The sequence below is a fragment of the Rhipicephalus sanguineus genome, chromosome 9 (assembly GCF_013339695.2).
Source record: "Rhipicephalus sanguineus isolate Rsan-2018 chromosome 9, BIME_Rsan_1.4, whole genome shotgun sequence".
In the NCBI taxonomy this organism is placed as follows: domain Eukaryota; kingdom Metazoa; phylum Arthropoda; class Arachnida; order Ixodida; family Ixodidae; genus Rhipicephalus; species Rhipicephalus sanguineus.
In genome coordinates, this window is record NC_051184.2 from 90,629,459 (window position 1) to 90,654,627 (window position 25,169).

The 25,169-nt window shown below is 46.4% G+C and overlaps 2 protein-coding genes across 3 annotated transcripts; both read left to right on the forward strand.

Annotated features, from left to right (window-relative positions):
* Window positions 1-343: 343 nt before the first annotated feature.
* On the forward strand, window positions 344-19,931 carry LOC119406008 (transmembrane protein 59). 2 transcript variants are annotated; one of them, XM_049419282.1, is made up of 6 exons: window positions 344-699; window positions 1,337-1,442; window positions 7,302-7,387; window positions 8,668-8,871; window positions 9,530-9,808; window positions 16,556-19,931. In XM_049419282.1, the coding sequence occupies exons 1-6, from the start codon at window positions 547-549 to the stop codon at window positions 16,682-16,684; spliced, it is 957 nt and encodes a 318-aa protein (XP_049275239.1). In that variant the 5' UTR covers window positions 344-546; the 3' UTR covers window positions 16,685-19,931. The 2 variants fall into 2 exon arrangements, with proteins under 2 accessions (XP_049275239.1, XP_037528769.1); XM_037672841.2 differs by having other exon boundaries at window positions 346-699; window positions 8,668-8,866; window positions 9,525-9,808.
* Window positions 19,932-22,748: 2,817 nt separating this feature from the next.
* Window positions 22,749-23,654, forward strand: LOC119405723 (putative deoxyribonuclease TATDN2). Its single transcript, XM_037672562.1, has one exon. The coding sequence runs from the start codon at window positions 22,749-22,751 to the stop codon at window positions 23,652-23,654; it is 906 nt and encodes a 301-aa protein (XP_037528490.1).
* The last annotated feature ends 1,515 nt before the right edge of the window (window positions 23,655-25,169 follow it).

The following is a 25,169-nucleotide window of genomic DNA, read 5'->3' on the forward strand; positions in this document are numbered from 1 at the left end:
CTCATGAGCTGAACGGCGCACCACGAAGTGCAAGCATACCAAAGCATTGGTTTATTATGTGGCCACTGTTTCAAAGTAATGCTGTGCAACAGGTGATGTAGTCAACGTACAACCATTTGATTGAGCTGCCCACTAGCTGTAGATACTATTTTAAAAAATGCTCGACATTGCCGCGAGCTATCACGATTCGAAATTGCCGCGCGCACCTTGAGCTCCCCGCGGTTCGTCCGTTACCCGTTTGTTTTTCTTCATCGATTCGTCGTAAAAATAAACCTCGCATGCAGCGCCTTCGGCGGCACGACCAATGGAGGAACGCCGATCTCGCACACAGGTGGCGGCTCTGCCGCACAGCCACAAACGAATCTACAGCAGAGAGAGGCAAGCAAGCGCGGTGCGCTGTCGTGTAGGGCCTGGTAATCGGAAGCGAGCGAACTGCACGCTTCTATTGTTCCTGCGCTGCTCTTAGCGTTCGGTGCGTCGGCATTCGATCACGACAGAGCTGCACAGCACTGCTTTGAGCGCAGCGGCTACTACGAGTACGCGACGATGCACGCAGCAGGAGGCCTAGTCGCGTTTGTGGCACTAGCCATTGCGACGTGCAGCTGTGAACCGCTACGCAAGGGAGTCAACTCGGTGGAAGAATACGAAAGCTGCGAGTCGCACTGCGAGCTGACCTACCCTGCGCACACCTACCCAAAGGTGAGCCGTCTTCTGTGCGCGGCGAATTTCCGTTTTGCAGCGCGCGCGCGTTATCGGACCGTAATATCTCGGTCGGGGGGCCGTGTTTACAATGTTCGTTGGAGCACCAGCCGTTCGCTGTCAGCTGGTCTCGGAAGTAGGGTCGTGAGCAACGCAACTAGGTGGGGCCTGTCGATGCAGTGTGGGTATTCGATGCGCGCGAAGGAGTTCACTAGTTCAGGATATATGGCGCCTCGAGTTGCCTTTTGTTTTTTTCTTGTTTAGCTCGCCCGTCCGGGCTGGGGACCTTGCCATTTTCGAGTGAGACCGGAATCAAACTGCCTCGCACCTTTTCCTGTCGCGATGGGCTTCGGATCGTCCTGCCACGCACGCAAATTTAAGCTTGGGGCGTAAGGTAAGCGTGAGGTAGCTCGCGAAAATGCGACGCAGCGAAATGGGAGAGAAAATAAAGGAGCGATCGAAAAAAAAAGATGCCGCGAGCGCTGGCTGGCGAAACCAGTACCGCGCCGTGTTGGTGGGGACAACGCAGCGTTTTGCTCGTCGCAGGGCGAAACATCTGTTCAACGCGCGAGAGCGCCAGTTGTGTGCTGTCTCGCGCGTGCGTGTATACTTATTTTCTCCGTTTTCGCTTTCGCAGCCCGAGCATCTGGACGCTTGCAAGAAAGGATGTCGCAACTTCGTCGAAGCCGGCTTCCACGCCGTGACCCACGACATGAACGCTACGCACGCTGCCTGCTTCAACGGTACGATGACATCCTGAAACACAAAGTGCGTGCCGTGCCGGCACAAGGCGCCTGTGTGATTCACACAAACACGAAGTTGTTTTCGCCCCGCTGCGCGATTGTCGGCGCGCACAACGCGCGCCCCCCCTCCCTATCCTCGCGTCTCCAGTGCCTTCCACCCTTTCCCGGTCTCTCGTTTCTTCTCTGACGCCTGCCGCACCAACCAACCGTCGCTGGAGGCGAAAGCGGAGACCCATAAGAAATATGGTATTGCCGCGGACGGGGTACAGCATGTAGACGGCAAGGTCTAATCTTTCGCGGACCTACGGAGCAGCGCGCACCTCATTGGTGCATGCACGCTCGATAAGAAATGGCTGGAGTGATAGAGAAGTTGATTGCAGAAGCTTGGCAAGAATGATAGGGGCCTTCGCGCGAGACCTTTTTCCTTTCCAGTACGCAGCTGTGTGTTCATGCGTAGCCGAGTGCGGGCCGAGTCCCTATGCATTGTTGCAGCGTAGCCGGTGGCCACTAGAGCTTTCTCTTTCTTTTCTAAACTGTGTCATAGCGCGCCCTGTCACTTGTATGGAACAAAAGCAGGTGCCCGTTTAAAGACAAAGGTCGGTTTCTTTATCCACGGAGGGCAGAGTTCTGTGCGCTTGCTCCTTTTCCTTTGAGAGCTTTTTTTTTTCTAAACAGAGGGCACGGTTTATAGAAAGTATCGATAATGAAATAACTCCAGTATAGTTTTGCCATTGTGAACGGGCGCAGGAAATCCATTGTGAGCCGGAAAACATGCTCACGTTCTTGCACCGGAGTGATGCACGAAATGCGTGGGCTAGGTTTTTTTTTTCTTTTCTTTTTGACAAAGCTGACAGTTGCAACCTGTCGCATGGTCCGTTAAACTGGCATCCTGCGTAGTTCCTTTGCTTTCGCTCACTTTCTTTTTGAACATTTTTTGACATGAAGGCGACTGCAGAGCTGGAAAGCCATTGTCTGTAGCCCTGGCAGCTGTCGTTTTAAGGATTTTTAGGATAGTTACAAGCACATACTTGTGCTTAGCTGCTAGTTCTGTGAACGCAGAAACTTGGGATTTAAAGCGACACTAAAGTGAATCACTAAATCAGTTGAGGTTGATAAATTATTCTTTTGTCTTATAAATAAATTATTGTTAACTTCATTGTCATAGGATTATTATCAAAAGAGAAGGCCAAAGTGCATTTTTCAATTTCACGTCGTAATTTCAGTGTCTGAGTGACATCACAGAACCGCATTTTCTTTTTACACATTTTCTCGCTTACTGAGCATCTTCTCTCGACAAGAGTTGTACTTCTGGTATAGTGAAGGGATAATTTACCAATCCGAGGCACACTGTTTTGTTCTTTAGCATTCTTTTTTCTGTTAGGCCAGTATATCACAAAGGTTACGTGTTGGCATCGTCATACACCGTGTGCATTACACCATGATTATGACACCGTCATTGTGCTCTGTCTGCATTGTATGCAGAGTTTGCCTGATGGTGATTGCAACGATAGAATTGCCTGTCGTTAGCTGGCCTGCGGTGAGCATATGTGGGGATTTAGATGCAAGCTACGCTGCAAGTTGTACAAGACAATGTTGCATGGTATACAGCTTAACTCAGAAGCCTAGGATTTCTTTTCAAGTGGAATTTAATGAAATCAAATGCATCTCCTCGTTTTTTTTATGCAGCAATCTTGCGCCATTGCTGGGATGACGGTTGAAAAACTGTGGAATCGTATATCTGTATGGCAAGCACGTGAATGTTTTATTCGGTTTGCAATTCAGATACACATTTCGATTTTTGGGACAATGCCTTCAGGCACTGTGAACCATGGTGTTCTGTATTATAGTTTTATCAAAGTGTTGTGCAACAATCTGTAGACCTTTGTGCGATATAACAACAACAATAATAGTAATAATTGCTGGGATTTTACATGCCAAACGTGCAATACAATTATGAGGCATGCCATAGCAGAGACTTTAGATTAATTTCAACCACCTGGGATTTTTTAACGTGCACCTAAATCTAAGTACACTGGTGTTTTTACATTTTGCCCCCATTGAAATGCAGCCGCCGTGGCTGGGTATCAAACACATATGGTAGAGGATATATCAGCTGGCATTACCTAAAACGTTTCAAAACAGTTGCAGTATAAGGTTATGAGACCTGCACTGTTTGATGATCAGTCATCTACTGCCACCAGGATATTCTGTTGTTTACCTGGCTGATGAGATCCAAAGAAGATGGTAATTTTCGAATTGAGGGGTTGACTTCTGATGGAAATTTGTCAGTGCATCGTGAAACATTTCATTAAGTTATTTGTTTTTTTTTCCTGGTGCACTTGCAGCTTACAGTAAATGCTGCATGATTTCATGCCTGTGTGCCTCAGCACCAGCGGGTCCGAAATGCCAATCAGAACAGCTAACTATTACTCTTTGCAAAGTTGGATGTCAGGACAGCCTAAACAAACAATTACAACCAGAACTCTTACATCCATGGCGTCTTGCTGGCATACTGTTGCTGAGGCTCCATTGCAGCATTAAAAAAAAGAGGGATATTTGCCAATTTCTTCCTCTAATTAAAGAGTGCCTTACCAGCATAAATTAATGTGCTTCAGCGGTTTAGTATCGCTAAACGTACGGCAACATTGTATGGCTTGGTTCGTCATGTCATTAACTTGTCATGAAACTGCAGGCATCCGACACTCTATCCAGGCTGACTCCAGGCTGATGTCGGGCACTTCTGTGCTGACAAATCGGAAGGCTGATAGATATAAACTTTAGACAGGAAAAGGAAACAAAAACCAACTCAGCTGAGCTGGCTTCAAAAGTGCCCTTTATTGCATGCACCTTGCGCCGGTACCTTTCTGCACTGTAGCAAGGCGTATTGCAAGTTACCTATATTGTTGCGATACGAGAGACTCTTAAATTCCGACTAGCAGAGTAAAAGATCGTCAGAAAGGAAGGCAAAAACAAGGGCATCTGATCTGTCTGCATGTGCTGCTTTTGTGAATGCCTCGTGTAAATAGTTTTTGTTGTTTGTTTCTCGGCGTGTGACAATGTTTATGACAGTTTCCATAGCGATACTGTGTACATATAAATGCACTGCAAAAGACTGCATCACTGCTGCGAACAACCAGGTTTTGCACAGGCTGGCAATGCAAAGAGCAGCAGTATGTCAGTCTATGCTTAGCTTTCAGAGCGGTGACAGGAAATAACAAGGTCGTTAGCGAAAGCGCGTTAGTGACCTTTATCGCAAGGCAGTGATTGGCCTTTATTTTTCTTTTGGCGTTCGTTTTGTGGAGGCTGCAACATTTCGTTGCTGCTGGAAGAGCTCTGCGTCGTTCAAGTACATTAAATTTGAACTTTCTGTTGTAAGGCCTGATAGCTTACTCTGGAGCTTTGAAGTGCAAACGAAGCAATCTTTTTCATGCTCTCAGTTTGCAATGTGTTGAACAAGTCTTCAGGAAACCCAAGGTAGCAACATCGCCTTGAGGTCCCTGCATTGGCTGGCCGTGATGTCATTGATTTTGAAAGTGCCTGCTCAAGCATGCTTCATTGTTCATCAGTTAAAATGAAAAGTACAGTGCATTTTAGAGAAGCTGTACACACAACCTGGCAAGTTCGTGAAACATTTTCTATGATTGCTTTGCTTAGCGAAACACCAGAAAATATATTTGCTCCCTATAATGGATTCTCTATTTTTTATGGCGAGAAAAGGAAATATCCTCTATTGCTTCCTTGGCAAATTTGCATGGTAAAATGTGAATATTGATTTGCTTTCACTTGGAAGAAGGTAATTTAAAACAGTGTGTTTGCTCGTTACTCTGGCAAAAAAACTCGTTGGAGATTCCAGAATCCCAAGTATGCCAGAACAAAGGTTTCAAAATGCATTGATGTTGTGATTTAACGCTCGATTCTAACGCATATCTTATATTGCCATATTTTTCTGGGAAAATGTGCGTGTGTTGGAATTAAGTAAATACGGTACTCGAAACCTGCTGACCTGTAGCTCTAAGGTTTCATTGCAAAATTCAACAAAAGGAAAGTTCTGTCTCAGTTCTTTTTTTTTCATAGCTAGTCAGTAATTTCTAGCCAAATTGATAGTACTAATTTGCAAAAATGACAAATCATTATAAGGGTTAGCGTTCCTATGAAGGAGTGGTGTAGGCACTGTTTTCAAAGGTCTCCTATGTTTGGGGATATTTTTCAAGTTTATTGCTTTCAACTTGCCAGGCTATTGATGTTGCAGTCTCATACAACACTCGTGGCAATAGTGTGTAGATTAGTGTGTTGTTATCTGTAACAGCAAATGGCACTTCATCAAACAGTGCTTCAAAGAGCTAAACTGGACTAGCAAGGGAAGTGCTGTGCTCGCGCAAGTGTGTGTTGAGACTATCTTTCGTGGCCACTGACCCCACAGAAGCAAGTGCATGTTGCAAAATAATCTGCAACTCTAGTTCTGCATTTCCCATTTTTATGAGCCCACAGATAGGCCGCCCACTCCCTCTTGAGTCTTTTGCTCTGAGTTTCCTTGCTGCCTCATCCAAGGCCAGTCTCGATGCATATTGTTAGTAGGCGTCAGCTGTCATTGCTGCGTACCGCTACAGAGCCTATTGCAAGGAAAAGTTTAACCATTGCTCCGTCCTCTAAAGAGATCACTGTCAGGGTTATTGCTTCAAATTTGTTTCAGAGGCAGTTTTTAGTGAGTTAGCATTTAGTGAGATAGCATAAGGTTCGGGATGGCTCTTGAAAAGCCAAATGAATGTGTAATCTTGAAAAACCCTGAACTCTCACTGTGTGCTCTTTTTGACTGAGTTTAGTGCATTTTGTGTATCTGACGGGGGGGGGGGGGCTTCCTTGTGAGCCAAAAGTCATGGTTATTTGATCCAGTTGTCATCTCTGTTTAAGGAGCCAGTTTGCACATCGTATGAAACAAGCACTACAAAGTTTCTGCAATGGTAGTTCAACAGTTAACGTGGACTTAATATTTGCCTTCTGTATCCCTTTAAAGGGACACTAAATTGAAACAGTTAATTAGTTCATAGACTGATAAATCATACATTGAAAACTGTACTGTCGTTCATTTCACTATCACAGGTTTATTAATACAAGAAAAAATTAAGGTCAAAGAGTCATTTTAAAATTTTGCACTGAAACTCTGCACATGTATGTCGCATGACGTCAGACTTCAGTGTTTTTTTTTTTTCCTATTTTGGCCACATTGGCTCTACAAAATTTCCAGAAACTTTGTATATTAGGTCTGTGCCCCCCACAGAGGAAAATCTACTTAATTTTTGCTGATTAGGAACTATATACACCTCAACAGACAACGTCAAAATCTATATGATGTGATGGCCATGGGCAAGGTAACTTCAAGTTGGTGTCGCCACCTGCATTTGTGTGCTTTCTCTCTTGTGAAGAGTCCTCTCAAGAAGAGTGGTGATTTGGGTATGGTGAAATAGTAATTCACTAATGTGAGAAAAATCACTTTTCTCTTTAGTGTCCCTTTAAGGCTTTAGATGGCTGCATGCAAGGTTTTTGGGCATGTTATACTTTGTATGTCCCTTTTGAAGTATCTTGTTATAGCACCACATATTCTAAAACGGTTGTACCTGACTGAATAGGCAACTCAAGCGTAAAAGCCAACTAGGACAAGGGACACAAATGCAAGTGTTATTTTGCTTTGAGCATTTAATATGTCTCTTTGCTTGTCCTCATCATCTCTCTTCTCTCGACCTAATCATTCGTCAGTGTTTAACCTCCCGAAATGAACAGCATTGGGCATAGTTATCCTGTATGACTTTTGCTCATTCTGGGAGTAGGAGTGATCACCTAAATTTTGTTTTTTCTATTTTGCAGCCTGCACGGAGGCCTATCCGAGCCAGCCTAGCTACTATGCGTGCACCGAAGGATGCGATGAGCAGTTCAGGCACGTTAGCAAAATGGTGAGTTCCGTGGCCAACTTTGCAAGAAAAGACCCTGCACCCTGCCTTGACTGCATTCCAGCAGAGAACTGCAAAGTAGATTCCACTGCAGCCGAATAATTTTAACAGTGGAAAGCTTTAAAAGCGGACAAGTTGTGATGTCTTCGTGCACAAGCCGTGAAGTTTGGACAAGTTGCAGTATGTTCACAGCAAGCTAGTGCAACAGCTATGCAACCAGCTTGTGTTTTGATGTCTTCTAGTGGCTTTGGATCTTGTTGTGATTGCTCTAACTGTTCAAACTTCAATAGTAAACAAGATAGTACAGCAGATGGCTGCATAAATCTAGTTATGCAAGCAAATCTTAGTTGCGACGTGCAGTGAAGTTTGGGGAGGAAGGGACGGTGTGAATGAGGTATGTACTGTGGTTTGAAAAGCACATAATTGATGTTGATGGCCACAGACTTTGGCCTTGTTTATTGTAGTGTGTGTGATGCTTTGAATGTTTGCTTGCTTTGGAGGGCCAAGGCTGTTTATTAGAACCGGATTTTCACAACTATCTGGTTTAGGAAAGCACTGAGCTTTCAAGTAGCACTGCCTCCATAAATCTGCTTTTCAGAAATGTGGCACGGAAAGTAGGGACAGTAGAATAAAATGGCCTCTTAACAAGCACTTGCTTCCAGTCATTGAATTGCGTTAGATACATAAAATTTATTACGCAGCAGTAAAACAGCGTACTAATGTGAAGGTTGGGGAAGTGGGGGGATTAATGGAATTTTTCCACAAAAGACAAGATTGAGAGCATTGCATTTATTTATATGCTCATGGAGCCTAACAAAAGTGTTATTCAAGACCTAGCATTCGTGTGCGTCCTCTCTTTCTTGGCCAGCCCTTTTGAGCTGTTGCTCAAGTACCATGATTTTCGACCAACTCGCCCAGTCTGCCATCCTACTTCATTCTCAGTAAAGTCAGTGATGAAATAGCCACTTTTACTGAGCCACAGAATTTTCAATATTACACTCAAACCTCGTGATAACAAAGTCGCATCTGCCACGAAAATAACTTCGTTATATCCGAAAATTCGGTTTAAACGTTTATTTGTAACACTGTAGCTATTGCAAGACTATTCTTCATTTACTTCGTTATAACCGATAATTCGTAATATCCGTGTTGGTTAAAATGAGGTTTGCGTGGAGAACCACAGATGTCACTTAAGTTATGGTGCCTCCACTCGCTTATTTGCTTGCAATGTCAACTCTTCCTTGTCTTTGCTTCTTTTCCGGTTCCCCCCGTTGCATCTGCAGTCGGAGCACAAGAAGTCGTCCCACCTGCACCCGCTCAAGCTGCTCATGCTGGTGCAGAAGATGTACGAGACGGTGGTGGACCACGTGTGTCGCATTATCCGACGCACATTCTATGCCGTCTACGTGCAGAAGGACACTGGCCACCTGGTTGTAGTGCGTGGAGAGCTCACACCCATCCGTATCCTCGACCCCCATGCTGGTGAGCTGTGCATGGCAGATTCGTGCGAACTGAGATTTCCACACAAGCTGTAAATTTCCTTGACCATTGTCAATGGCACTGGGCACAACCATGCAGTAGGAGAAGACAGTGAGATAAGCTCACTGACTCTGCTCATCTGGAAGGGACACATTCTGCAACGCTGGTTCCTGCTTCACAGTGTATTCACCAGATGGTGCTCCAAATGAAGAAAAGCTGCGGAGGAGAGACGCCGGTTCTCGAGCAGAGCCGTGGGTGGGGGTTTTCTCGGTCGATTCTATAACAACGGCGCACTGTTGCGTTTCGCGGCGTTCCTGTGTCTGCTTGCCTGCCCGTTTTGTCAACACCGCTGGCGCTTATTCACCGCATGCACTTATGAGAGCAGGTTGTTGAATGATTTCCATGCGCCTCGACAGATGCCACTATGCATTGTGAGTAGCACAAGGAAAGGAGAAAGCATGTGGGGGAGTGGAGAGAGGGAGCAAAGGAATGAGACCACCGTGTCTGCGTTTCACGGTTTTTCCCGAGCGAATGCGCTGCGCGGAAGTAGTCTGCATTCCCGTCTTATCATACTTCGTGAGCACAACTAACTACCATGACTCAGCTGTTGTGACTGACTGTAGGCTACAGATCTTTTGTCTTCCGACCTTCCTTGCCACAGGGGACCCTGCGGAAGACAAGCCAGCCAAGCCAGCGTCGTCCACCAAGTCGGAGCAAGAGGCAGCTGCCGCCGAGACGTCGTCGACGGTGTCTGCAGCGGCCAGCTCCTCTTCTAGCTGGCTGGACTGCATCTCTCGCCAGTCGGGCATCCCCGAGTGGCTGCTCATGATGGTCCTGTTCCTCGTTGTGGTCACCATGGTGTGGCTGTGCTGTGCCACCATGGTATCCTCTCCCAGCAGCAGCGTGACGTCATCCACCTCGCCGCCACCTGCCTACTCGCACCACGTGAGTGTTGCTGCGCCATCCCTTCTGGTCTGTCACACCAACGTGTTTTCAAAACGCTGAGTTTGACATCCCAAAAATCTGATTTCAGCATAAAGTAGGGCTTCCAATGACTGGCTTCGAATGACTGGCCTAAAAGTGTTTTACATTCGGTTCACTAGGTGCCAAGTTTGCAGTCTAAGCACAATGCTAATAAAGCTGTTGCTTGTAAACAGCGGCATGTCTGTTGCTGAGGCACATGAACCTATAAAGAATAAAGTCAAACCATGCTCCAATGAACGCCGCTTCAACAAACTTCCCAGTACAGTAAAACCTCGTTAATTTGCCCCCTTTTAATTCGAGAAATCGGATAATTTGGACGTGTTCTCTGGTCCCGGCAAGCATGTGTGTTGTTTATTAGCATCAAACTCTCATTAATTCGGTCATATTTGGCAGCAACCAGTTTAATTTGGACGACCCTTGGAGTGTGCCGAGCACGAACCGCCGCAAAGGAGATATAACAGCGTTCACTAAAACCGAAACGGCCGCGGGCCCTCAGGTTAGCGACCAAGGCTTCAGTAGCTGCGACAAACATGTTTCGTTTTTGTTTTTACTTGGTGCACGCGAACTGCGTGGGCACCATCTATGATCACGTCGATAGCGACTGGAGTCAAAGCTGCGACAAACAGTAGTTTTGTTTTTGCCATGCCCCTTCACGACTCCACAGTCGTCATCCGTGATTGTGCATTAGCGAGCCAGATTTCTTCAGCAGATGCGTGCTCAGCAGTTTCTTTGAGTCTGAGCGTGCTGCACGTGTGCCTTCGAACCTGTGTGGACGCTATTATCGCGCCATTAGCAACCACGATGTCATCCTCAGCGGATGTCCTCAGCGGATGCTGCACTGAGTAGCTTCGTGCTGACTTCCGACACGCAATGTCACAAATTCAAACATGGTTTGAATTTGTGACATTGACATGGTTTGAATTTGTGTCTCCCCCGCCACGGTGGTCTAGTGGTTATGGCACTCGACTGCTGACCCGAAGGTCGCGGGATCGAATCCCGGCCGCGGCGGCTGCATTTTCGATGGAGGCGAAAATGTTCGAGGCCCGTGTACTTAGATTTAGGTGCACGTTAAAGAACCCCAGGTGGCCGAAATTTCCGGAGCCCTCCACTACGGCGTCTCTCATAATCATATGGTGGTTTCGGGACGTTAAACCCCAGATATTATTATTATTATATTTGTGTCTCAAGCATGGTGGAAACTGTTGAAGTGAAGAGCTTCAGCCGCAGTTCACATGCTGCCATAAATCTCCATCCTGTACGAATAAACAGCGCGAAAAAACGAGGATGAAGAAAAGAAACGACAGACAACGGTGCTGAGTAGCAACTAAAATTTTATTTCGAAACGAACAGGATAAATAGCATCTGGAAAATAACGATAACAAACAACCGTTACGCATGTACAAGGTAACAAAAGTAATAAAAAAAGCCTTAGTGGCTGGTTAGAGATGAACATATGTTCTCATTCTTTCGTGCTGTTTATACGTTCACGATGGAAGCACACCAACTTGCCCAGTTAAACGTTCTGATGCGGTAAAACTCGTTTGCTACATTGGGATGGACAAACGATCAGTTGCCGGCCATTTTTCCGGAAAAAAAAAATTATTGTCATCTGCGCGTGGTGGTGTTGGTGGTGTCGGTCATAATAAGGGATGGGTTCAGAACATGTTTCGGCTTAAACAGGGTTTGAGCCGCGGTGACATTGTGAACGAAGTTGCGAATGGCGAAAATTGCGTCTTTTACACTGCTCTTATGCATAAACGCTGAATTTGAAAATGCGTGGATGTAATAGCCACATGGTTATAGTTTTCTTGATAGTTTTGATGATTCGGCATTTGGTTAATTCGGCCATTTTTTCCGGTCCCGTCAAATCCGAATTAATGAAATTTTACTGTACACTGAATAATGCTCAGTGTCCTGGCAGCAGTCCATAGGAATTAATGATTAAATTACGCTCACCACAATAAACACTTTTTTTCTTTGTGCTGTTCCACTTCAACAAAATTTAGCAATGCCATTCCAGTCTCAAAAATTTAATTTGCTGCGCAGTAAACACAGCCTCTAACATTTTGGTGCATTTTTGGCATTTTGGAACATGAAAAGTCTGCTACAGAGTCTCACTCACGTGTTGGCACCATCGGAAACTGCTGCCTATAACTGAGCATGGGGGCCGCCATTGTTGTGTTGGAGCAAGACTGCCCTGCCTTTGCCTCTGGCTTGAAACTTCTCAGCCACAGACAATCCAAAGCCAAAGCTCAGCTGTCAGCCCATTCCTCCAGCTTGTCAGTCCGAGCATCTTGGTGTTGGTGCATAGCTAGTGTTAACTGTCATAGTGCAACTGCACTGGTTGTTTTGTGTGTGTGTAGTTTGTTCAGCTGAGGTCATTCTAGTTAAGTGAAGCCTTTGTTTTTTTTTTTTTTGTCGTGCTTTTCGACATAATGCTGCCATGAAAAAAGCGAAAGTTTTTGTCCTTAGACTGTAAGCTCGCTTCCTGGCTGAAGTCTCAAGTTGACAAAACAAAGATGACATTGCAGAAAGGTTTGGAATTTCTCCCTGTTCACTGTCCACTATTCTCAAGTCTAAAGAAACGATAGAAAAAGCACTTGCATCAGGCACATCAGCGAAGCAGGAGAAGTTGATGCCATCGGAGCACATAGAGCTCAACAAGGCTTTGTACATGTGGTTTGTGGAGATGAGGGCAAAAAACTTTCCAATCAGTGGAATCGCTGAGCAGCAGAAAACCCTAAATTTTGCTAGCCTGCTGGGAATCTTATGACCTCAAGGAGAGCACTGGCTGGCTCAGCAGATTTAAAGGCCTCCATGACGTTGTCGGCAAGACTTATTGACAAGCAAGACAAGTCGGCATTTGCAGACACAAGCAGTGCATCCACCTGGGTGTAAACATACGTCTGTACATTATTGAACTACACCATATGCGACATTTACAGTGGTAACGAGACAGGCCTTTTTGATGAAATGCTGCTGTCAAAAATTCTCGACATGAAAGGTTACCATTGGTGCGGTGACAAACACAGCAAAAAGTGCGTGACTGTGCTGCTGTGTGCTAACACAAATGACTTCCGCAAGTACCCACTGCTAGTTACAGTTGAACCCCTTTATAAGAGACACGTACCGGGGAGCAGTTTGTGTCTCTTATATGAGAGGTCTCTTATAAGCAGGGTACCACTTTTTCATATCATATTCAGTCCATATTTCATTGTGGGCACACTACTGCTAAAATAAGCACAAAAGAAGGCTATATACGGTTACAAAATATTTATTTTGCAGAATTTGCTTTCAAACCAATTCCCTTGTAAAGTAGTTCTCCATGGTTGTTTGTTTTAGGGCTGTGTCGATCCCATTTTTCAACACAGCTCCTTCTAGCCTGCTCACAAGGTCAAGGGCTTCGTGGCCGCTAGGCCAAAGCTGAATGTGTTTCCGAACTTTGCCCAGCACTGTCATTACTTCCCCAGATGTCATTGGCGGGGTACTGTCCTCGCTGTCCGATACATCCGTATCGGTATCTTCTTCCTGTTCCCCTTCCTGCACCATTCTTATGATGCTTTCATCAGACAGGTCTTCAGCTACCGCAAGGTTGTTGTCTGCCTCAACAAAGTTCAAGAATGTGCCAGACTCACCAAATCTTCTTTGAATAAGTGGCCATGATTCTGGCTCAACTGCACATTGCAGGTCTTCGTCTGCAACATCCTCCTCTTCATCTTCCTCCTGCAGATCAAAACCGGCTTTGCGAAAGCTCCCTGTCACGGTGCTCCTCTGAATATCGTTCCATGAGCCTGTTAACATCTCAATCGCTGTTCTCACATTGATTGTTGTCTCACGCTTTTGCAACATGTCGAACAGCAGGCGTTGAACAAGTCTGACTCTGTATTTGATTTTGACTGCATTAATAACCCTTGATCAAGGGGCTGTAGCACAGATGTGCAGCCTGGTGGGAAGTACCTAAGCTCAACAGCTTTCAATGGTGGTGGCTTCATGTAAGCTGAACAGCTGTCTAGGAACAGTAGTACTCTTCTCTTTTCATAGCCATCTTGCGATCGAAACTTGCTAGCCATTTGTTGAATATTTCTGATGTCATCCAAGCAGCCTTGTTTGCCGTGTACTCAACATTGACTGGATAGTTCTTTAGGCAGCGTGGGTTTTTTGATTTGCCTATAACTAGGATTTTTTCTTTCTCTGTTCCTTCCATATTTGTGCAGAACATAGCAGTAATTCTTTCTTTCGACTTTTTGCCTCCACTGCAATCTTCCTTGGATAAGGCAAATGTTCTTCCAGGAAGCATTTTGAAAAATATTCCAGACTCATCCAGATTAAAGATATCGCTAGCCTTCCACCCCCTCAGCAAAGTTGGCAACGTCTCCTCTTTCCATTGCTTGACGGAGTTTTCATCGGCAGCTCTGCTTTCGCCACAAACACTTTTGTAGCTGATGCCATGTCGGCGCTTGAACCTGTCAAACCATCCCTGACTGGCCTCAAACTGAATGTCAAGACCGAATGCAAGTTGCTTGGCTCTTTCTTGAATTAATGGTCCGTTGAGCGGGATGTTCTTACTCCGTGCATCCTGTATCCACAGAAGAAGCGCCTCTTCTACGGCAGGATGGGATGACTTACGCAGTTTGGACCGGCTGGCTCCTGTTGGCGCTTCTTTCAAAAGCTTCTCTCGCTGAGCCCAAATCCCGCTAACAGTCTTTCTTGACAAGCCGAATTTTCTGGCGGCGTCGGCCTGCGTCATGCCACACTTTATGTCTGCTACAATGTCGAGCTTTTTTGACACCGTGAGGCAAGTACGGCGTTTGACGGAGCATTCCGCCATGCTGAGGCAGCGAAATCCAGATAAAGGCAGCGATAAGCCTAGTTCGCAGCGACCACGGCGTAGCTTTGGCGGTGAGCGGAGATAATGGCGCGATAAGCGCTGTGGTCACGGCCTGGCGGCAAACCAAGTCTAGGCCAGTAGCAGCATCTGTTGCGCACTGATACTGGCGGCCAGCAGCGAACGTTGATAGCGATCACACCATCTAACACAAAGCGGCCACGAAGCGTAGTGATCACGGCGTGACATCCGGTAGTGAACGGCAGCGATACGCCTACTGCAGGCGCTGCGGCGAAGCACGTCTAGCGTCTCTTGTGAATCGTTGCTGGCGGCCGGTGGTGGACTGACAGCGACGACGGCGATCACAAAATGCACTGTACCAGCAACTGCGCGGCTCTGATGCGTGGCAGACGAATGGTGGACTGGATTGATGCTACGAGCATTCGTTTAATAACGTGGGCCATTCGGGCCGGTGACCTGAGCGCCACCAAGCTTGGGAGAGAAAAAAAGCTCTTTTTTTTTGCACTCGCAGTGAAGCTTGGCCTCCGAGACCCGAAACTCACTTTTTTTTTGCGCTGTTTGTGTGGGAGCTTCAATTATAGCCTCCGAGACTTGCAACTCCATTTTTTTTTCTCTCATTTCTGGCTTCCGTTTGGCTTGGCTCTTGACGTGCTTTGTAGCCTTTAATATTTTTTCTTAGGAAAGCAAGACTACGGTAATCGAGCGGCCGTAGCTTGTCAAGCAGCGCAGGGCTGATCGCGGCGTTCACGTAACACTAAAGAAAGCATTTGCGGTGCATTGGTGCTATTTTCGGACTTGCGGAGAACACGCATGTGAGGCGTTTTAATTGGAAGACTTCTGCAATGTGTTCACACCGCGTGCTCGCGGTATTGGCTCCTTTAGGTGCCTGTGAAGTGCACGCGTGGAAGTGCTCGTCCCTTGGCGGTAAGCCTGAAGTGCATATCAGCGATGCATACCAGTTTCGAAGACCTTTTATCATTGTTTTATAACTGACTGATCCATTAAACATTTACTGAGGCTATAATAAACAAGGTTTGCATACGTCTATTGTTTTTTTTTTCTATTTCCAAAGATGGACACAAGTCGAGTTAGCGGTTGATGGCGCTTCATTCAAGTTAGAATGTCTGTTACAAGCGATGTTGTTGACCAGAATTCACTGATAACTTGTCCTTTACAACCGATTGTCTTCTATATCCGGTGGTCTCTTACAAAAAAGTCAAATTAATGAGAGGGATAGGCTGGCCAACCAAAAGTGTAGATGTTGTCTGTTATACCCGTTTGTCCGTTACGTCCGTGCCTCTTATAACGGGGTTCAACTGTATCGAGAAAAGTGCAAGGCCCCATTGCTTCAAAGGCAATAGGAGCTTTCCTGTGTGTGTGTTGATGAGGTTTTGCTGTATCAATAAATAACGCTGTCTTTGTCCTAAAAGTTGCTTTTTTTGGGTTATATTAGTATAGAAAATATTGTCCTGGGGTGCGATCTTGTACGCATTACATCAAAGAACAAAGCTTTCTGCCGCATGCGAGTGACTGGAGCTCGTGCAAATCTCGCGAATGGGGATGGCCGCAAGCCTTGACCAGTCAGGTGTGGCAAAGACGTTCATTCATTTATAGAGCTTGTTCAACATCATGGCCCTTTGCGTTAGAAGTGTGGTTAATTGTAGAGTGCTTTAGCATGCTGCAACGATCCGCACTGGCAGCTGTCACCGGTGCACACGCCAATCAGAAGGCTCAAATTCCTCCGTGGTAGGTATTCATTGTCACACTCAGTCGGTTATGATTGAGTTGATCTGTGGTCACAGAGACTTTTCCGATCTTGTTGACGATGCATATCAGAACAACCTCGCATCCTCTCCCCACAGAAAATGGGCGTCAGCGGAGACCTCGACTACCTGCTCATCTACGACCCATCCGAGCAGGTGAAGATCCAGCCTCCTGTCGACCAGGAGGCACCACCGCTGCCAGTTAAGGTCCCGCTGAGCCAGATCTAAGCCGAGCCAAGCCGAGGCCAAGCAAGCACCGCCACCATTGCAGTTGCCGCCTCCTCACACACCTCACTTTTTCTTTCGTATCTCTCTACTCACTTTCTTTTTTTTTAATTCTGTATCTCTGTTGCATTGTCACGGACAGCATTAGTCGATGGACGTGTGTTTGGCCCTGTCGTCTGTGGACAGTGTTTGCGGATTGAGTTGTTTTGGTTGTTCTACAGCTTGTTGGGCTCTTGATAGCCACATGTGAGATGGGAGACAAGTGTGTTGTCACCTTTGTAGGAAAGTGCAATGGCGTTTGCCTCCGTGCTTTTCTGCTGATGAGTGAGATTGTCGGTAGAGGCAGTGCTGTCTTTCTTTTTTCCTCTCTCTTTCTAGTGTAACGTTTTGTATAATCATATGCTTTCTATTTACTTGAATTTCTAGGTTCGACAACCGTGAAGGTGTAAATGGATGCCGTAGTGCAACAGAAGCAGTTTTAAATATTCCGCTGTATCTCTGTTAGGGATTTTCTCGTAGGGACTTTCTCTAGCAACTTATCATGGTTTTGCTCCAGCTCTTCTGCGTTGTTAAATTTTCTGCGAGTTTATGTAGGATTCGCTCTTATATGCAACGGTAAAGCTAAGATCCGCTTTACTGTCTACCGAAAGCCTTTTCTGTTTGCCTCTAATTTGGAAAGTGCTGATATAATTGAAACTTGTATAGCTTAGCTTTAAAAAGAGTTGAGGCACATGTTCGGAACATCGGCTTACTTCACCATATACATACACCTTCTAAACTTGCTATATTACATGCTTCATCATAACTTGCTGTTTGCTTGCCTTTCAAACGTTTCTGCAATTAAGATTTTATTAAATGTTCTGCTGTGCCATGAATGTTTCCTTTGGCCAGTTGTGGCCTCTTAAGTGAAAAGAAAGAGGGGGGTGGTGTTGTTTTGGTTGTGTTGTTTTAATTGCTCTGATTAGAGCCTTATAGTATTTTACATTTGTTAGAACTTTTACCTAAAACACTTCTCTAACACTGCTGAGATTGGTGTGTATCTTAAATGCAAAAAGTAAGCAGCTTGTATTCCTTTTTCTTTTTTTTTTTTTTGATGTTTTGTCCCTTCCAATCTACATGCTGTTCTTGCTTTGTGTACTTTGCGTGTACAACGCAGGATGGCTTTATCGGAAAGCACAGAAAGAAAACCAAAAATGGTCAGCCATTTCAACATGGAGACATTGTGGAAGCTTACGAACTTTAGCTTAGTCTATCGGCTCCTGGTCTTTTTGTCTAAGGCTCTGAAGTTACTTTTGAGCTTGCATCCACAAGCTCCTGATTTGAATGTGTAGTGCTGTTTTTTTTTGTAGGCTGTTTTAGGATGGTGCTTTGATATGGAACAGAACTCCTGAAGTGCGTGACTGTTTGTCTCCTGAAGCAGCCTGCATTTTGTGCACAGCACCTATGTCTGAATTACTGGGTGCACGGCCATGCTTGCAAATTGCTCACTTTGCAAGCTGAAGCAGGCTGCAAGTGATTTTTGTGAGTGAACTTTTTTTGCGTGCTGAACGTATGCTCTGCGAAAACCCCGTCACTGAGGTTCAGCATGACGGGCTGATCACCGGTCTCAAAGACCGTCACTACACGATCCACCTGAGGTAAAAGAAAGGACGAAATTGCTTTCATTCATATGTGCAATAGGATGTCGGCAGTGAGTGCTTTTTCCGAAATGCGGAGGGCAGTCTAATGTTGCTTCGAATGCTGCTTGCATTGCTTGCCTCACTGACAAAATTGGGTTCTTCTCATAGTGTATCATTCAACATGAGGGGCTTCCTGTGCCCCCTATGAGCTATTTGCACACTTCTGAGCTCTCTTTCCCAAATGATAACTTCGCTCATCTAGTCGTTGAAAATTTTTTTGGTTTAAGAAGCAGAATAAAAGGAAAGCTGTGGCCTCGCAATACAGCGTGCACCTGCTCCTACGTCCTGTTGCGTTCAGCAGGCCTTTTCCCACTCGAATGTTTTGAGCAATTGTAGGTACCCACGTTGTGATATATATATATACACGTATAGCATTGTTACATGCCTGGTTACACATATGCTGTGTGTTGTTCCCGCTCACATTTTTGGAGAAGCTTGATGACAACGCTGCTTCTCCTGTGTTCGTGTCTGCATTATCTTGTCTTTTTTTTCGTCAATCTTGCACCATTGTGGGACCTGGGCACATGTAAAAGCGGAGGGCAAGGGTTTATTGCACATCACATAAAGTAAAGCGTGTTCTGCACCCGAAAACATGCACACTGTCGCATGAAGTTAGAGAATTTTTCACCTAGTCCATCCAAGGTATTGTGTGGGAAAGCATTGTTGGTGTCTCTGAGGTGGATTCACGTGATGGACCAAGTGTGTGGGCATATCAGTGATGTCGTCAAGACAAACCTGTAGTCTGCTGTCGGTTACGGAGTACTCTCCATGCACGTATAATAGTAGTACTCTAATACGGTGAGTGCTAATGCGGAGTGTTTAGTGATGGAGCCTCTGTAACTAAACATCTCCGTAAGAAAGATGCCTGAGAGTTCAGTGTACCATTTGCAGCAGGCCAAATCAGTGGTAGCCAGCAAGCTAAGAGTACACCAGTAGTAGTCAAACTGTGTTCATGCTGTGCTATTCAATGTAACTATGCTGTGTTCCACATCAAAAGTTTGATGAGGAATATTTCCGCATCTTTGAAAGCCCATGGTGACAGTTTCCAACCAGTTCAGTCATTGGGTGCCTAACCTTTATACGATTGTTTCGTTATGTGAATCCACCTTTAGATGTTGGAACACCGCACGTACATGCAAACACACACACATGCAAGCTCTCATGCTGTTGCTTCAGTTATGGATGCACAGCACTGTTTACGCACGGGATGGTTTCAAAATTGGAATGCTTCAGTTGCACGCAGTGTTGTTGGCTGCGTCAATCTTCTGATGCCCCATTGCTAATTGTTGGAAACTGCCGTCCCTGTGTCGCTTGCAATTGGCTGGAAATTTTTCTGTAAGTTGCTGTGTTACGTCAGTAGTGGCTGCCCAGTCCTTTTTACTTTAAAGCCAGTTGTCTTTCCACGCAAGAGCTCGTGTGCGTCGCGAGAACATTTAGCCATTGATTCTGTATAGTCGAGTATTTTCTTGTTGAAGTACAATCCTTATTAAAGGGACTGTTTGTTTTACTCCTGCTCTTGTGAGCAGCACATGTAAGCTCATTGATTGGTTAATAAAATTGGATTTGGGTATTGGATCACGGATTCTTAACATGCGATGTCTTTTTTTTATGTGTTGTTGCGATTGCCTCAGATTCCACTTTTCAATATCTCTCCTATGTAAGGGACTACTTGCGTGGGGCTGGGACAGACTGCATATGCTACCTGCATGTAGCGTGTTCCTAGGCAAATAAGCCGAATGCTTCGGTATTCTTATTCCTATGAACTATATGATTTGAGCACTATATGGAGGGCAGTCTACTTCATAAACAGCACTTCAGTAGAATCTAAACATATTGCACTGAATGATCTCTTGTGATGCTGTGTCAAAATGCAGCATGCTTGATGTTGATACGCATATTTGTGCTGCACGCGTATTCTCTTTGATGTACAAAAAAAAAAACTTAGCCGGTTGTTTTATCATATGTTGATAATCATTTCAAACTGAGTTAGAAAGCTGCTGCTTTCTCATCTCGTCAAAGCTAGCAGTGCAAGTCCCAAATGTGAGTCCCTTAGTTCTGCGGGTGATAAGATGATCCCCACAATAGACAGTTTCCTTTTTTCTCTAACATCTTGCTTTGCTTGGGTACCAGTGTATGGGCAGTAACACAACTAGTAGTGACATATTCAAACGCAGAGTTTAACCCTCCATTGAGTATACAAAGCTGATATTCTTGTGGTCTTTCATATTCTAATTAATCGTTAATGTGCAGTTTTTTATGATTTCCTTTTGGCAAGATCGCTCGCTTTATAGAAAATTGTTCAAATGCACAGTACTTGGATGCAGTGCCACAAGATGTTGCTACTACTGCAAATGGCAAGTTGATGGCTAGCTAAAGCCCTAATAACATGCATTATATGTCAAAGCACATGACACTCATGCCAGTAGTGGAAGTCTGGGTGCTGCACTGGCAGCGGCAGTGCCAATTGAGTGGATTATGATAGTGTGCCTACATGGGGAGCGTTAATTGTTGCTTTTACGGCAATATAAAAAAATTGATGTTACTTCCAAATTAACGGAAATGCAGCTTTGAGAGCCATCTCACGAGGCCAAAGTGATTTTCTCTTTGAGCTGCTTTGTCTCTTGCTATACAACCTGCCAAGAAGTACTGCGTTCTCAGAGCTGTAGTCAAGAGTTCAACAGAAATTTGTCTGGTCAGATAGTACGTTACATTTGCTGACCGTCTTGATGTCTCAAAAGGATTTTTCAGAGCCTTTATGTGAGCTCCTTCGTCACACTAAAGCATAGAGAAGCCATTTTCTTGCACAAGGCCAAGACGTAGGAAGTGGTAATAGATGGCACGTAAGTTCCTATGTGCCCTACTGAGAGTCTGGCATTGATTGGATCAGTAAGATACATACGTGCCAGTAAAAGCCGAGTCATTGCAGATTCTCTTTATCAGTGTTGCCTGAATCAACATGGCAAATATATGGCTACAGACCTGCCCAGCAAGAGTGTGCTGCTTTCTTGCTCTCTGATACTGTTGCTTGAACGCGGCTAGAAAATCGCACAAAATCAGAAGGTGGTTACTTCAAGGTTGCAATTGCAAAGCATGTATTAAGTGCTTATATTTAGCGGCTTAAATATGTATCACCCTAGTAAACTGACAAAAACAAAGCAAACCTGCAGAACGATGCCAAACTTAAGCTTGCTGAAAATGCACAGACGTCCGTTCCGGCGTGATAAAGCAGCCTTCCCGACGCGTGAAATGCAGGCGCCGAACTTCTGACAATGTGCCGAGTTCAGTTGAATTCAACCAACCGCGCAACGCTAACGGTATAACGCGAATGTGAACGCGCCCGGGAACCGATACAGTTTAACACGTGAATCGTGTGCCTTGGTGTTGTCTGCACTGTTGTGGCTTGCCACTAAACCGCAATACTTCGGACCACGCTTGCGCTTCCGCGGGATCGCTTCTGCCATCGCGGAAATGCGCAGCTTCGCACAGTAAGCCCCTCGGTTCAACGTACCCAGCTGGCGGCCCCCCAATTACCCGCACCGAGAGAAGAACGCGTGCGCACGTGCGCTACCGCTGCCGTGAAAGGGGCTGAGTCGGCCGCGCAGAACTTTCCGACAGAGCCACAGCGCGGCTGGTGCGGCGCTGTCGTCGCGCCGCAAACTTGAGCTTGGGTACCCGATAGGTGTTTGGTTCATCATTTCACGGGACAAGAAAATCAATGCGTGATTTGCAAAAAAAATGTCCCGAGTTAATGCCTTGGGCACGGTAATGGGCACAGTACATTCGCAGCTAATCAACAAACTAGTGCGACAGCGCTCACAACCAAGTTCACAACACTTAGTTGGATACCACTAGCAGCCGATTGCCGACGAACGCATGCCAACCATTTCCTTGATTTCCTGCTATAACAGCATGCTCCTTTAATAAAACTATCAATGGGTTCTGCTAACACAACCTGACACAACAACAACAGCGCCACTTCCTTGAGAGACTTCGGCGCTTGATACACTTGCGCGCCCTACAGGCGGGTTCACGGATTTAACACGAGCGAGAGACGCTGGGGCTACGATACTTTTATTTTTATAGCTACGGAAGCTCGAAACGAAAGCTGTAAACGACCGGTCAGCTTGCATGATCGCTTTTTTCACGTTTCCGTTTTTTCTGACTGTTGTGATTTATCGAGTGGGTCTTACATTAAAAGACACCCTGCCACATCTTTGCTTGATAGCAAACGTACGCATGAAGGATGAACGACGAAGACGACGAAGAAGCCAGCAATTGAAATTTGCAGAAGTCTTGTTCGCTTCTCGCTCACTTTCCAGCGTCCTTTACGAACAAGTGCCTGCTTGGTCGTTAAAACCCGACGTATTCCCTGTCGTCCAACATCTCAGATGGCTCGGCCAGACTGGCGACGCGCGGTCGAGCCACTGGGCATCAGGGAGTGGCCCTACACAACGGCGTCGGAGGCGGGCTTGATCGACACTCACTGCCACCTGGACTTCGTCTTCACCAAGACCTGCCACACAAAGTCTTTCACGCACTTCCGCCTCGCTCATCGCAACACTTTCCCGTACTGTTACGAAGGGTGCGTGGCCAACTTCAGCGAGCCCGAAACGTTCGAGCAGCGACGCCTCTGGAGGTCCGTGCTTTCGGACGAAGGTGTGTGGGGCGCGTTCGGTTGCCACCCACGCAGGGCTCGCGATTACACCGACGACATCGAGCGATACCTCGTTCGTGCCCTGGAAGACCGCAGCGTGGTGGCCCTGGGCGAGATCGGGCTCGACTACTCCATGTCCGGAAACGACGCCGAGCCGGACTGGGAGAAGTTCAAGAAAACGCAGCAGGCGGTGTTCCGCAGGCAGCTCGCGTTGGCCAGGCGTCGACGGCTGCCCCTGGTGATTCACTCGCGAGACGCGACTGCCGACACGATCCGTATTCTCAAGGAGATGGTCCCGGCGGACTACCCGATTCACCGGCACTGTTTCACGGGTGACTGGGACGATGCCAAGTGCTGGCTGGACACGTTCCCGCGGCTCTGCCTGGGCATCACGCCGTTGCTGGGTTTCCAGGGAGTCGAACCGCTGGTTGAGGCGGCGCAGAGGATTCCGCTGGACCGTCTGCTGCTCGAGACGGACGCACCCTTCTTCCTGCCAAAGCGAGAATCGAGGAGGCTCGCCTGCTCTCACCCTGGCATGGTTATCCACGTCGCTACTAAGATGGCCGCTATCCGCGACATATCTGTCGACGACGTCATTAGCGCGGTCCGGGAGAACACGCGCCGCGTCTACGGCATCTGAGGTTGTGGAGATAACGCGATTTGGCCACGCCATCATTTGTCGTCTGCGGCTACAGAGCTACCCGCTGCGAGCCCAACCAGGTGTTGTGCGGTGTGACGAAGTTTTTATAGATGGCGTTCGCTGGTACAGATGGGGAACGCAACTTTTACCGTCTTCGACTTTGCGGTGGTCAGCAGCTTTGATCACTACTACATCCCGTTCTCCGGAAAGAAACTCTCAATTGCGACCGAATTTTCTTCGTTATACTCACTTTGTATCAAACCATGTAGAGTTCGTATTCTCGACACCTGGTCATTAAACCGAAACGGAGTTTTCTTACCAGTGCTTCGTTGTCGAGTCATTTGGAGAATATTGGTCTACACTGTCAACGATGTGGACGACATGTGTGAGTAACGAAAAGTTTCGCAATAGACGCCGCTGAAAAAGGAAGACTGGCACAGGACACCAGGGGCGTAGCCAAGGGGGGGGGGGGTTCAAACCCCCCCCAAAATTTTTCAGTTTTGCTTGCGTATATATGCACGCACACATACAAACGCACGCACGAACATACAAAAAGTATGGTTGAACCCCTCCCGAAAAAATTTCTGGCTACGCCCCTGCAGGACACAGTTGGCACCTAGTATATGCTCGGTGAGAGCTTAAGAATTCAGTACAAAACCCGCACGCAACAGCTATGCACTTGCCATTCTTTTCTGAAAAACAGCTGTGCCAGCCACAATTTGAAGTGCGTAGCACTTCAGGGGCCCGGCTTGTCCATCCTGTGTCTCATGTCGCATGGTTACGCTCAAAATGAAGCGCCCAATACAGGCCTAAAACAAGGCTAGCAATGCTCAAAATCGGGTTAAAATAAAAGAAGTCTAAATCAGTGTAATTAACAGAACTCACAAAGAGGTAATCGAAATAAATCACTTAAAATAGTTAAAACGTTTCGGATACATCCAGCTCACACCCGAGCCGCGCTAAAGACGGTGCTACCGCGAGTGAGTGATTGCTCCTCCCACCGGCACTTCTCCGGCTACATCTGAAAGGGGAAACAATCTGACGGAACTCGCTGCAGACGACACGTATCTCAAGTGCCCTAACAAGCAGGAACTTGATAAAGCGCAGCAAAAAGTAGCCCGCATGTCACACACTGAGTTTGCGAATCTCCCTAACAAGATTCTACTCGGTGCCAGAGAAACCGTACATACCTCAAACATTGACGCCATCGGCGGTTTGGTAAACGGAGCAGTGGGAACTCTACGAACGGGAATCGCTGGGTACCCCTTCGCTACGCACTTCCTCAGGTTTCACAGTAGCGGAGCTGCATTTAGCGCAGGATTTAGAACTACACTAGTCGCTGCACATTTTTTTTTTGGGGGGGGGGGGGTCCAACCATACTTTAAGTATGTTCATGCGTGTGTATGCAAAGTTGAAACACATGCCAAGTTGAAAATTGTGGGGGAGGGGTGTTTGAGCCCTTCCGACCTCCCCCTGGCTACGCCAATGTTTTGTTCAGTGATGCCCTGGCGTTTA

Coding starts and splice junctions, on each gene's coding strand:
- LOC119406008 (XM_049419282.1), top strand. CDS start 547: ATGCACGCAGCAGGAGGCCTAGTCGCGTTTGTGGCACTAGCCATTGCG. Junction 700..1,336: donor CTGCGCACACCTACCCAAAG/GTGAGCCGTCTT, acceptor TCGCTTTCGCAG/CCCGAGCATCTGGACGCTTG. Junction 9,809..16,555: donor CACCTGCCTACTCGCACCAC/GTGAGTGTTGCT, acceptor CTCTCCCCACAG/AAAATGGGCGTCAGCGGAGA.
- LOC119405723 (XM_037672562.1), top strand. CDS start 22,749: ATGGCTCGGCCAGACTGGCGACGCGCGGTCGAGCCACTGGGCATCAGG.